The sequence below is a fragment of the Calypte anna genome, chromosome 14 (assembly GCF_003957555.1).
Source record: "Calypte anna isolate BGI_N300 chromosome 14, bCalAnn1_v1.p, whole genome shotgun sequence".
In the NCBI taxonomy this organism is placed as follows: domain Eukaryota; kingdom Metazoa; phylum Chordata; class Aves; order Apodiformes; family Trochilidae; genus Calypte; species Calypte anna.
The window spans coordinates 4,673,607-4,688,235 of record NC_044260.1 but is presented as its reverse complement, the minus strand read 5'-3'; the positions used below and the strand labels follow the sequence as shown (position 1 = coordinate 4,688,235).

General features: G+C 43.7%; 1 protein-coding gene across 3 annotated transcripts in view; it reads right to left on the bottom strand.

Moving 5' to 3' along the window:
- The window catches only part of TTYH3 (tweety family member 3), a 77,256-nt gene that overhangs the window by 32,690 nt on the left and 29,937 nt on the right, over window positions 1-14,629 (bottom strand). For all 3 annotated transcript variants that reach the window (XM_030459548.1, XM_030459547.1, XM_030459549.1), the window contains exon 2: window positions 5,295-5,464. In XM_030459548.1, the coding sequence (XP_030315408.1) occupies window positions 5,295-5,464 (170 nt within the window). The remainder of the gene's footprint in view (window positions 1-5,294; window positions 5,465-14,629) is intronic.

Below are 14,629 nucleotides of genomic sequence, written 5' to 3'. Positions count from 1 at the left end.
GACATTGAATATGCAGATCTGACTCTTTAATTGTTAAGCATATTTTACTCAGCCTGTTACAGCTACTAGAAGCCTATTCTCTAAGCAAAGGTTTGGTAAAAGCCCAAAACCTCCTGCTTGGCTCTTAGTATTCCCAGAACTGCTTGGGTGGAAAAGACTCTGAAACAGCACTCTGAAGTAGAAGCAGCCATCCTGTTCTTAAAGCTGCAGCACAGCTAACATACACCAGCCACTTTACTCAAAATTAACCTTTTATGAAGTGCTAGTAACTACAGGCAAGTAACTTGAAATTTGTTATCCTAAGTCAAAGCAGAACTACCCATCCTTCTTGTCCAGCCCTGTGTGAACCACAGCTTCCGCTGCCCTTCACCCTCTAGGCACAGTCACTCCTCCTGAAAGAAAACACTAAAGAAACAAACTGGGATTAAAGCCATTTCATTCAAGGAATAAATTCGTCTAGACACGCATATCACACATTCACTGGGAACTACCCATCAACCATCAATTATTCCATGACTGCCCAGCAAGAGCCAGCTCTGTGTTCACGCCCTGTGCTAGCAAGAGCCATTCCACAGCCGTTCCTTCTCCTGGGGACAAGCTGGGCAGTTGGGTGGCAGTTCCCCTTTCTATCACGCTAGAGAGGAAAGGAAACCATTGCTGGAGCCCAGAAGCCCAGGCTGGGGGCACCCAGGTTGTGACCAAGGAGGGGGCAGAGCTGAAGAGCAGGCAGCAAGGGGGGGACTGCTGGTGGGGGAAGAGAACTGGTGCTGCTTAGTTTTCTGTTTGCATTTGGCTTCATCTCAATCCAACAGTTGTTTCAAATCCCTGCCTACACACAGTGGTATACATTGCTATTGTTTAAAGCAGATTTGAGGATTTGCACTCATTTTTAACTACCTTTTGTTTGATTAAAGGGAAATGGGGGAGCTCCTTTTGAGCGCATTCTTTAAAGTAAAAATAGATCGACTCATCTTAACCCAACTTTGAGTCCTTGAGGTCAGGACAAATCACATGGCTTCTTGCACAAACCCTGGAGGCTCTGTAGCCTAAGATACAGCAGATCCATCCCCCAGTACAGGATGAGAAAACAATCACCCAAGGGGAAACCTGCATTTCTGTAATGCAGCATGGATACAAGAACAGCATTCCTGAATGACACAGCTTTTTTTCCACCCTACCAAACTCTGGAAGAGGCTGCAACACATTTTTAATGCTTCTACAGGAAAGTCATCTCCATTTCTGTTGTTCTTGCTTCTGTCTCAGTCCCCTCCACAGTGCACACACATCTCACCTGCATCCATCCCATGCCATCCTCAACTCCTCCTCCCAAACCTACCTTTGTCAGTCTCCTGTCACTTCCACTACCCCACCTCTCTCCTGCCTCCTCTCTCACTTTTTTGAATAACGATAATAATAATTTTTAAAATCTTTAAAATAAATACATCACACCCTTACAGGCTACTTCAAAAATTGCTTTAATGCTGTTCATTACTGCATTAAAAAAGCTGTTTTGTTACTTTGTCATTTCAGTAAGTTTCAGGAAACACACTTATGCTAAGTCAAGAAAACTCTGCACTTCTGAGCTTAACACTGCCCTCACAGAGCACACCTACAGAAACAGACAGAAGAGAGACAGGATGGTGTACCAGGACTTCAAAGAGTTATATGAGACAAGACAGAAGAGCATCATGCCATGATTACCATGTATTCCTACAGATACAGCAGTATGATTTAAAGCACTGTAGGCTTTGTGTATGCACTTCAGTATCACTTTTCAGCAAGACCCAAGCAATTCAAGTCTGGAGAAAAGCTTTCCACTTGTTTGTAAGCTTGAGTCACATTGGCTTAAGACATCCCTTGAAAAAGGGTCAGAAAAGAAAAATCAAGTGTAATTCTGAATTAGCTTGCAACACAACCTGCAAAAAAAGTTATGATACAAGGTATATATTCAGAGGAGAGCATTAATCTGATACAGAGAGCATATGCATGGCCTCCTGGGGGAGAGATGAGAGATCCCCTCTCTGTAAAAAGAAAAAAAAAAATTAAAAAATCCTCTGGGTACCTAGACACCAGTCTGAGCAGATGAACACTGGCCATTCACATCACATCCTTAGAAATGAATAATCTAACTACACCAAGTCATCTTTAATTACAGGAACTTCATAAAGAGAGCCCTTTTTAGACTTCATGTTCTCAGGAGGAATGTTAATTTGTCTGTCTAATTACCACCTTGCACTTTCACATCAAGGGAGAGTGCTGGTACTGGCACTCCGGAGACCAAGTTTTCACCATCTATTTGTGCCAATTTCTTCCAGATTTCCTCTCCACAAAGCTTCCTACCCACCTCTGGAGCTGATCTCCCTTTTGGGAGAGTTAGGGTCACCTGGATGAGATGATTTGTCAGACAGCTCCCCACAGGGCAGAAACCAATCAAACTTGGTAAGGACAAGAAATGAACTAAGTATTCAAGGGACAATCTAGGCAAATTATTCCTGCAGCTTTGTGGCTAGAGGAACAAGGAAGACTCATTAGAGAGACATTTTGTTGGAGAGCTCCTGTTAACCAGTTATGCTTTCCTGCTGGCTCAGCATTCTCCTTTTTGCTCAGCAGGAAATATCAAGTCATTAGGAAACTGATCCACAGCATACAGCAGGACTCCCAGCACATACAGCCCACTGGGATTAAGTACTACCGAGTTAAGCATGTTCTAGGCACAGCTGGACTTAACCAGAGTTAACTAGTTCTCAGCTAGGAAGACAAGAGTCAACTTCACAGTGCTTAGACCAGCTGCTGTTTGGAACCTCACACTGCATCAGCATCCAAGTTACTTTTCTCCCCTTGCATACAGTGCTACAAAACTGCCTCCCAGGTCAGCTTGCTGCCAGGCACACATTCAGAACAGCCAAACATAACAGCATCTGCCAGTCTGGCACTTCTGTTATCTGTAATGCATAGCTAGGATAGGATATACCCAGTGAACTAATCTGCAACTGTTGACATCTAACAGGGACTGTGTGCTAGCACAGATCAGAGCCTTGCTTGTCAGAAGCTCTATTTGATGCTGAGCACAGAGAGCCAGGAGGCACTGGTTGGAGCACCCTGTCACATCCAGCAGCTCCAAGAGGGGCAGAAAACCAACCTTGGCTTTGCAGGAGAGTGGCACCTGGACAGTGCCTTTACTCACCATGGATGATCCTGACCTGCTCTTGCTCAAGTACGCTGACTTCAGAGGAGAAATTTACAACTTCATTTTAAAAAGTCAAGAAAAATATTAATGCAATCTCAGTTTTAATGATACTCCTGCATGATAGCTGCAAATACAAATGGTACACCAAGAATGAGAACCAATGGCTCTGATTAGGAGGAAGCCTATGCAGTTTTCCAGCCTGTGGACTTGACTGAGAATTGTATCTGGTTTACCAGAATTTATATGCTGACCTTATAGTTTTAAATTCACCCTTTCTACAGTTAAAACCAAACACAACTACCACACTGCAGCAGCTGTCTTGGGCACCTATGCAGCAGAAAGCAGCTAACAAGAGCCTGTAGCAGCCACACAACTATAAATAGCATCAGCCAGAGTTTCTGTAAGAAAGGGTTAGGACCACAGCACTTCCTGTGGATTTGGAAGGATGCAGCTGAAGCTCTTGAGATCACCAAAAGAAAGGTAAACGAGCCTGAGATTTCTTCTTTGCACACTGTTCTCTAGTTAGCCTTTCCATTCCAGGCACCTATTTGCAGAGACAGCAATACAGGTGAGTGCATCAGGGCTCTTCCTTACCACTGAGCCCCTGCCCTGGCTGCAAATCCAGCCACAGCTCCTCAACTCCCAACATAATGTCTGCTCTGCAGTGTTTGTGCCAGTACTTCAGGGCTCTTCTATTCTCTTCAGCATGTGCCTCAAAAGAGCAAATACACAAATGCATTAGTAGCTCGGAACAGCTAAGGCTGACCTTCAAGGAACGTGCTTGCCTCCAAAAAGATCATACACCAGATCCACCTCCTATCAGCAGGCTGGCACAAAAAGTGAGCCACAAAACCTGCAAAATACAATCACCTTGTTATCTCCTTTCTGAACAGGGGACTGCTCCCAGCCCTGTGGTGGGGTAACTAAGACCACCTGGATCCCTGGGGAAGAGGAACTGAGAAGAAAAAGTAGTTCTCAGTCTCAGGGCACGTGTCTGTAGAGCTCAGGGTACTCATTCTGCCCAAGTCAAAACAAAATTAGTCCAAAGTTCCCTCCAGAAGTTTGCAGACATGTCCCTGCTTTCAGATGCCCCATCATTAACTTTCTGAGAAATGGGATCCTCATTTGTGTTGACTGAGAAAAACCCAACCAAACCACAATCCTTGAAAAAAATCCCAATGTCAATTATCTCCTTTTAACTTCTTTTCACCTCACCTCCAGAAGCTCCTATTGCTCCATCAAAACATGAAGCAATGCTGACACTAGCAGCATTACTAGCAACCCTTGGAGATGGCACATTAATACAGCTAATGAAATGCAGCAGCATCTTACAAAGGCTGCAAAATCTGAACATCTACTCCAGTCAAATATCAACACTTTTGAAACCAAAAATCATCTGTGAATCATCTATGCCTCTTTCTTCCTAATCTACTCTCCCATGTAATCATTCTTTTTGGACATCAGATTCTAAGAAATCTCCACCTAGACCTGATAAATATTTCAGCTGCATCCATCTTATTTAAGTGATAAGCTCCCGAGGGCACAGTGTCCTTGATTTATTGCCTGCAAAGTGTCAAAGAGCAGTATATGAACTGTTCCTTTTCACATTGCTCAAACCATTAGGTGGTTGGGGGGAAAAGGGAAGGGGGGAAAAGGGAAGGGGGGAAAAGGGAAGGGGGGAAAAGGGAAGGGGGGAAAAGGGAAGGGGGAAAAGGGAAGGGGGGAAAAGGGAAGGGGGAAAAGGGAAGGGGGGAAAAGGGAAGGGGGGAAAAGGGAAGGGGGGAAAAGGGAAGGGGGGAAAAGGGAAGGGGGAAAAGGGAAGGGGGGAAAAGGGAAGGGGGAAAAGGGAAGGGGGAAAAGGGAAGGGGGAAAAGGGAAGGGGGGAAAAGGGAAGGGGGAAAAGGGAAGGGGGGAAAAGGGAAGGGGGAAAAGGGAAGGGGGGAAAAGGGAAGGGGGGAAAAGGGAAGGGGGGAAAAGGGAAGGGGATATTACAGATTTTTTAAACATAAGCATGCCAAGTGGAACGAGGGATCACTGCCAACACTGCCTAACTACAGACATGGAATGCACCACCCCAAGGAAGATGGAAGATCCCTTTCAGGCATACCTGCAGACCAGGGTTGCAATGATCACACACCAGGCTGTGCAGCAGCAGTCAGCATTCAGATGCTCTTCGCTTTTCCGATGGCGGCAGCAGAGCCAAAAGGAGTAGAAGAGGAGAAAGAGCAGGTCCAGGGCAAGGCAGGAGAGAGCGATGCCACCCAACAGCAACAGGGCCTGTGGGGAAGAGACAGATGAAATATTTGACCATGGCCCAGGGCTGTGAATCAGAGCCCAGGTGTTTGAGGGCTGTGCAATAAACCTGCACTGAGAGCACACCATGAAAAAAAGCTGTTTTGGGGGTTTATTGTGTTTTTATATAAACAGGGGGTTTTTAGCCTTTCGTCCCCCTCTGCATCCCATTTGATGAAACTTCATCCTGTACCTAAACTGTAAATAGCTGAGCCATTTTGTCTCTCCCAGTCTGCAAACAGCTGAGGTGAATCAGGGAGGGTTTGCTCTTTACTCTTGAGCAGAGGTCAGCAGATTGAAAGAAAAAAAAAAAAAACCAAACCATAAAAAAATAGTTCAGCCAGCTGCCTCTATCAGTACAGTTCTCTAATCTTCATGAATAAATATGCAGGCTTATTCATTAGAAATCCAAGTGCATGAGTGGGTTTGAAAGGGGGTGGAATTTATTATACATGCATGAGATTGATTTAAAAAAAAATAATTCCCCATGCAATACTTCAGTTGGAGGTAGACCTAGAATAAATGCCAAACCCCTCCATATATATCCACATACATAGGTACAACAAACGTGGATGCTAGAGACACACTGGCTTGGAGCTGTCACAAGCTGAGCTGTCACACCTATTTCTAGTCAGATGTTCCTGGGAGGAAAGGGAAGCAATAAGTGCTTAACTCTATTCTTTTTTTCTTTTTATTCAGAAAATCCTGGCCAAAAGCCAAAAATGCAAAACAGTTTTGTTAAATAAAATTTTAAAACCCTAATCTAACAGTAAATCCAGCCACACTTTTCCCCACAAATGAATGAAGTATTTTGCCCACAAGGTTTTTTAGATAAACCCTTGGTAGTGGTGACAAATGCCAATTTATTAGAAATTACTTAAATTACCTGGAGAGGGCCCAAGTCACCCACTGCTGCCCCAGGATGGGGAAGGCAGACAGATCTGTATCAGCAAACCTAAAACAAAGGTTTGGGCTGTGCTTTTTTAAAAATTCAGTATCTCTTTTCCTCCCTCTGCAGAAATTCCTTAAAAAACATTTATACACTTCCTCCTGATTGAAACAATAACTTCCTCATGGTCAAATAAATGAAACAAAGAAAGATTCTCAGCAAAACCAGTGATGGTTCTAACAAGGTCTGGTCATAACTTGCTCTTTGTAGGCTTTTCTTTTCCTTCTTTCACTCCAGTCTGCTCCTTAGGTATTCCCTGCTCAGTTATTATCCTGGCAAACTCTCTGAGCCTCACAATGCACTTTCCAGCCAAGCCAGAGTCAGTGCCCATCACCAAACCCAACGAGGTCCCCACTTGTTCAGCATCACAAACCTCTACCCAGCCACCTGCCCTGGGTTTTCCCAGCCTTCAGAAACCCACCCAAAGCCCAACCAGCACCCAGGAGGGGTGGAACATTACAGGTCATGCTCTTAAACTAAACAGCAGAAACTCAGTCCCCTTGTCAAAAGTGAACTTTGAGATCTCTACCAGAGAAGAGGGAGGGGGGAAGGGAAAAATCCCTCTCCCCCTTTCCCAGGATTATGCCAGATGGTGTGCATGCTGCTCGAGTTCCTGAGCAGAAAGGGGCCTTCAAGAGGGAAGCTGCATTCAGAGTCCCACTTTTTCCCACTTCTGAAGATTTGCCATGTACAAGCACTCAATACTGATTTCACTAACACATTTGGCCCACCAAAGCTCCTTGGGGATATTATTTTTTTTTTCTAAACTTGTCAGGCTGCTATAATGGAAAATTTTCCTGCATTTCTTTCTTCACACCCTCAGCCTTCCTGCATATGCTACAAGGCATCACCACTGGAAAGATGAACCCAGCTGAAAATGTTCTCCCAGCAACAATTTAGAAGCAAAAAATTCACATTGCAGCTCCAGATGCTGGGGAACAGCCCCTATGAAAAGGAAAAAGAAACCCAAAAAAGCCCCAAACAAAAAACCCCCCACAAATGAAAGAGAGAAAAAAATAATTAAAGACTGCCATGCAGCAAACAACCTGAAGGTCATGACACTTAATATAGGCTTTATTTATGTATCTGGCCAAAAGGACTTGGCTTGCCACTACACCATGATCTGTGTTTCATTTTCCAGAGAATATTTGTTTTCCATTAATGGATATGTGCCATGACAACAAGTGAAATCATCCAGCAGAGCACTTATTAATCTTTCTGACTGATGAGTCAGTTTAGGACCCAGAGACTGGCTGGCAGCAAAATCCTGGTTGCAATCAAAGATTTGCCTGTGCCTGCTTGTCAGGATTAAATGACAGTATTTAAAAAAAGGAGGTTGAGGCTGGATAAACCCTCAAACACTCTATCCTGCAACAGTAAATTTGGGACTCTTTTATCCAAGGCCACGTTATTCTGAGTAAATGTAAAATTATGCACTGGGCCTTTTGCCACAGAAGAGCATCAATTCATCTTCAAACATTTGCTGAGCTATCAGAACCTTTATAGCAAATGATGCATGAACTCCTCTTACTGGAAAATGGAGACAACTTGGAGGAGCAACATTTTACCACTGTGCTGACACTAATGGCCCAAGTGGAGACAGAGCAGTCCCTGAAAATGAGTGTAAATCCAAGTGGTATCAGCCAGACTGGCAGGACACGAAGCTACAGCATTAGGTAGAACTTTCAAAATAAAAGTTAACAGCAGTACACAGGGAAGGAACCAGCAGCAGCAGTGTTAGCTTGGAATGACAACATGAAACCTGAATGAGGTTGCTCTGCAAGGAGCTGTGGTGTTTCCTCTCTGCTTGGGAATAAGAAGCCAAAAAAGGAGCAGAAAACATCTAGGTCTCCGTGCAAGGAGAGGGGCACCACTACAATAAGAAACAGGGCATGGCAAAAACAGCCCCTGGAAAAATACCTGGGGGATGGTTCCCTTTTCCATGTGGCAGGCAGGGACCTGGATGTGTTGATATTATACCTAAGGACATGTATGTGATCCAGCTAGCACAATCCTCACTCTAAGACCATATTTTATCTTGCTGTGGCTCAATTAAGCCAATGTACAGCTTTGTCTACTGGATGAAAAATGTCCATACCAAAAAAAAATACACTTTCAGCTTACAAGTTGCAACCTGTGATTTGCATCATTAGTTAACTGAAGATACCTGTGGGCTGTGGTCCTGGAAGATTAATTTTAGCTGCTGAAACTGCACTTAAGGGATGGATACTCCATGTTATCCTAAATACATAATCACAAAGAGAAGCAATCTACATGAGAACATGAGAAAAGTGAAAGACAAGATAGATTTGAGTATATTTCCTTAAAGGAGAAAGCTCTAAAAAAGCCACAATACACTACAAGACAGGAGCTCAAAGCTGGGCAGCATTCACTTTCCATGTCAAGGTTTTAGCTCTGCCCTGAGTGCTTCTTGTTCATCACTCAACCATACAGAGGAGTGTTGGCTCAGGGACCCTTCCTCCCACCACCACCACCACCACCACCACCTCCCCTGTGTCATGAAAGTTACTTGGCTCAAGTCCTGGCAGCAGAACATGTTTAGAAAGTTAATTCTGAATACATATGGACTCAAAATAATCCCTCTGTTCATTAAGTACAAGTTTCACCAATCCAAACCTATCCAGCTACCACATTCTTTAGACCTGAACTGTACTAACATCAGCATGGACTCGAGAGCAGCTCTGCACATGGAAGAGGTGATAGGTATTTCTGGATAGCAATGCTACTTTACTAGTAGTTAGAAAGTCAACTAAAACCACATTAAGGAGCTCAAGATCCACTACAACTTCATTAAGAAACTTGAGAGCACAGCTGAAGCCTGCAGGTGGTTCCTGAAAAGCACAGTTTCACCTTTAAATCTTCCATCAATAATTTTGAAGTTATTTCATATTAAATCTTCATAATTTCAGCCCACAGGACAAAACAGCCACAGCTTTTGAGCATCTCAGCAGCACAGATGACTTAATCATTTCCAGACTGAGAACTGTTTGTAGTTTTACCTTAAAGTTATCTCTTGCCAAAAGCAAGCTTTCCATTGAATCTGCAACTAATGTTCCTTCTGGATTTCCATGCAGTGACTTGAGATTGTGATAATAAAACATAAAGAAGAGGTTAAAGGAGTGTGGGAAGAGAAAGAAGTTCACTAAGAAGAACAAATGAAACAAACTGGGCTGCTGCCAAAGGAGCACTCATCTCTATTTATTCCATGAAGGACGGAAGTCTTCTTAGCAAGAAAAAAAACTGCTGTGGGGAGTGTGGTGCCTACACTACTTCCTACACCTTTTTTTTTTTTTTTTTTTTTTTTTTTCAGACTTCTGGACATCTAAGAAACTAACATATTCATGGATAAGTAGTTATGTCCCACCAAATGGATTTTGTTTTTTTTTTTGGTAACACTGGCAACACAAGGAACACACTCTGACCCTCTTATCAACTTGTTCTGAACATGCTCGTGTGTTCAAAGACTTGATTTTAATTTCTGAAAGAATCTGTTATGTGGTGTTTGTTGAGATACTTAAGTGTCTCAGGATGTCATTCATCCCACAGGCTCTCCAGAAGGATGCAAGCTTTGGGAGGGAACGCAGCCAACCCCCACATTGGCAAATGTAACACAGGGGGAGGATGTGGAAACCACTGCTGATGTCAGCACTAAAGCATCCCTATCTCCTCTGCCTGGGGGACAGGCCTTCCCAGGCCAATTACTGAAGTCAGTAGAGGAGCAAGGCTGGGCAGGAAACGTGCTGGGGAAGAGGTTTTTCCCACGGTGCTGAGATGGATTTTCCACCAGGAGGGATCCCTCAGCAGCAGGGAAGAGCACCATGGAAACACAGGACAGCTTCCACTGTCCCATCTCCCGATACAGACATCTTCCAGAGAAAACACTCTGTAAGGGAGCAAAGTATGATATATATATATATAACACATATATATAAATATATATATACGTGGGGGAAGTCCACACTGGAGCAAGAAATACAGGTCAACACTTTGCCTTTACCCTTTTTTTGCCTATTGGCTTTCCTTTCTGGAAAAGAGAAAATGCCAAAGATTGTCATGCCTTTTTTTTTTTTTTTTAATCACTTTAGGACAATACAGAAAAGGCATCCTAGTAAAGCAGAACTACAGCTGAAACATCTCTTAGCATGACTAGATAGCTCAAATCTACTTAACCAAGTTGGTTAAATAAACAGGTTAGGTTCCTCAATGCTGAGAAGCTATCTACACAGAGCAGGGCATTCCACAGTTAATTGGTATTAGGGCTGTGAACTAAAGCCACTTTAATTACAAAGAGGTGTTCACACAGGGCTTTAACGTAGTCTAACTAGAACAGCCTTATTTCAGTGTAGTTTAATTCACTTTAGTGCATTCAAAGTGGTTTAACTAATCTGCTTTGAATTTATTCCTCCAGTTAATTCAGATTAATTTCTCAAGTGCCCTTGTGCAGACAACGGCTGAGAACAAGGCCAGGATGATTAAAGATTCATCATCACGTCCTCCATACTAACATTCTGACCCCTTATTTCACAATTAAAGGCTTTCAAGGCTTTTATATTTGGTCCAGTTCACAGAAACCAGCAGTTTCAGAGGCCAAACAGACACAACCTTACTGACACTTGGTTTGATGCAGTAACCAAGGTGCAATCCAATCCTCACCAGAGTTTTGGGTTCCTTTTTGAACACTGTATAGCATGAGTAGATCTGCACAACTCAGCTTCCACAGGTTACACGAGGCAAGTAATGAATTCTATCAAAGCATCACAAACCAAAGAGAGATGGAAAGCACTGAGTAGAAAGGATTTGCTTAACAATTGGGTTGGATTTATTTTTTCTGCCCACGAATGCAGATCTAAGCTGTGCTAATCAGCAGTGAACACTGGAGCCCTATTGGGTTGAAGTCAAACAGCAATCCCTTTATTCCCTGAGCTGTTACCAACTCAGCAATCTCCATCTTAGCCAGCAAGGAAACATTCCCAGGGGTAAGGGGGTCTTCCAATTTGGATGTTCTTATCCCTCACTTCACCATAATGCTGGCTGAAAGCCTCTGCACTACAGCAATGAAAAGAATGAGACACTCTCACCAAATTCAGTTTCCACTGACAGGTCCCCACAGACTAAATCTTTATTAAATGAAGCTTAGCTCAGAACTGGCAGCTTGTCAAATGAGCATTCTCACTGAAAAGGCGGATTTCCTTTCTGGGGATTCTGCAAATTCCCTTGCAGGGCTCTATAAAAGCACCACAGATGCATCAGTGTTCATGCAGGTCTTTGCCCTAAACCCCAGATCAGGAAAAGGTGTAAGGAACCCTCTTGGGAACAGGCCTTCAGTTTTACAGATTTACTCCTTCCTAGCATTCCCATTTGGACTAAGTTAAAAAGAAAAATGAACTTGGTTTAGAGACAGAAATCAGATAAATATTTGTAATATGGAAGCAAAGGGCAGTGAAAGGATAGCTGGAAGAATCTGGTGAGTGTCCTGCACTGGTTACATCCATGCTCAGCTCCCCTGAGAACAAGACCTGCACAATTTCACCAGACATTCCTTACCCACAAGAGATCAGCTCACACATTCCTGCCTCACAGCACCTCCTCTACTCCAGGTCTTCCAGAGGCAGCCGGAGAGCTGTATCATCAATTAGAGACTTAAAACTCAACCTCCTCACAAGGTAATTTTCCAGCAAACTGGATAATGGAAAGAAACCCCGTGTTATAAAGGAAATATGAATTTAATATTTCTGCAGCTCTGGGGTAAGCAAACACTGCCTGCATTACCTGGCAGAAGCCCAAGTGCTCTATAAATTCTCGTGCCAGGACAATTCCCCATCCCTAGCTCTGCAGCAGGAGCTCAGCTATGCTCCTGCCAGCCTGGAATTTCCCACAGGCAAGGCATGGCACTGCCAGGCTGCCTTTTACACACAGGCAGGGACCAGGGCACACTTGCACAGCCCAGCACAAGAGCTAAGCAGCACTGGTATATCTAAAAAAAAAAAAAAAAGAAAAAAAAATCAAGAAAGAAAAAAAAAAAAAAGGCAGGAAATGCTTAGGCTTGAAGCCCAGTGACTTAATCCAATTTCCATCCTTTTTCCCTTCCCCCTCCTGCAACGTGGGCTCTCAGAGACAATGCACTTCATTTGAGGGGGAGGGGGGAATAAATCTCTCCTATCTGTCTATCCTTACACACTATCAAAAAAAGAATTTTTTTAATTTATGCTCACCATGCATGCTCTGGAATGGACATCAACCTCAGGACTCTCATTAGGACTCCAGCTGTAAGGAGTCTGTGCTTTACTGCAGGCCACCAGCTCTCTTTAGCTGTTGCCGTTTCTTATTCCACATGGTTCAAACCCCAAGTATTTATACTGCTCCTGGGTATTTCAAATGTTCTCCACAAATACAGAATCTTTTTGCAGAAATCTCTAAGTGTCCTGTTCCTCTGTAGGACCTGGATCCTGTCCTTTCCAGGGCTGGATAGGCAATGACATGGCACTGGTTGGGATTAAATGCTGCATTTAGGCTCACAGCAGCTTTCTTGGTCTTCTTAATCATCTCCTCTTAAACCAGCCAACCAAACCAGGAGCAATCAGCCACTATGGAGTTGGAAGACATTGAGCTCAACCCTCAGCTATGATGCCCACAGCAGGAAAGCCCTGGCAGGGAGGTCACTGCAAGCTCCATTCACCTCTCTCTGGGGGAGAGGCTTCCCCACACCATTTCCATTTGGGAGGGGATAAAAAAGGCACTGGGGAGGAGAAGTAGGAAGCAGAGTGGAAACAAGCAGAGCCCTCCCTAAGCGGGACAGAAAACAAAACCTTGTCCCAGTTGTGGAAACTTCACCCAGAGGAACATCAACCCATCAACATGGGAAGCCCAGCCCATCATCAGGATGGCAATGTTTCCATAAACACAACCTCTGAAGTGAAGTTCTGCTCACTTCTGCCATTATTTCAAACCTGCTGGATAGTCCCCAGTGAGTCAACATCACCTCTGGTGCCTTAGTTAGGAAAGCAAAAGTAGATTTGCTCAAATTTCTTAGCAGTGTGTGTATTCTGCTGCACAGGACACAAGCACAGGTGTCCAGCACTAGGATTCCTCCTCTCCCTGCAGTGTTCTGGCACCTTCTTTATGCAGCTCATGACTTGCAGACATCAAAGGAGCCAAGAGGAAACCAGGGCCACTTCCCTTCTACTGCCAGTGATAAACCCAATGCTGAGTTTCCAAATTTGACTCCAAAAATTTCCATGTGAATGAAGCCGATTTTAAGAAAAGATATTTTTAACCATCACACTGGGACTGAAGTGATTCTGGAAAGCCAGGGCAAGCTGCTTTTCATGGGTCTCCACAGTGGTGCCTCATTCCTTTCATGCCATCACTGCAACCTTCCATGGCCATGGAGTTTTTTGGGACTGTTGTTAGGATTTGGTAAGGCTTGCTGATCAAGCCCAAAGAGGCAGGGGAGCTCAGACTTTGGGAAGAAGTGCAACAAGAGGACTAACAGAAGCAGCAACTTTACCTTGGTTCCCAAGCCCTGTGTGCAGGTAACATAGTCCAGTGTCTACTCAAACCCATCAACCTCATTTTTAAGGAGACTGTTCAGAGCAGAGCAAGGACTTATGCCAAGACCCATAACTGATCTGCAAAAAAACATTTAAAAACCAAAACAGAAGGGTTTTTAGACAGGTATACCTGAAATTAGTAATCAGTACTCCTTGCAATCAGGAGGATTATGACTGCACCACATGAACACAAAAAAGTATGAAGAAACCCAAGATGAACAAAAAAAATTGAGATCAATGTAGAAAACATGAGCATTGCTGGGCCAGTGGGGCTGTGTCCTTGAATCATTTGCAGGACAAGGTCTTGCCCAGACAATTCTCCATGGCAGCATCTCTGCAGGCACCATTTAAATCCCATTTATGTCCCAGGAGTTTTCTCACCACACATCTACTGCTGCACACTCTATATTCAGGCATAACATCTGCTGCATGTAACCACAAAAGTGATGCAGAATGATTTGAGAGAGAGACAAAATTGGAATGGAAACTCCAGCATCCAATTGTTACTAATGGTAGATTTAAAAAGTAACTTCAGGTGCCTGCTAACATTTATACAATTTGTTTTGTGTCATTAGGAACATGAAGAGGTCTTTTTTCTGAACAACAGCTATTAGGAAAACATTTAAGCCA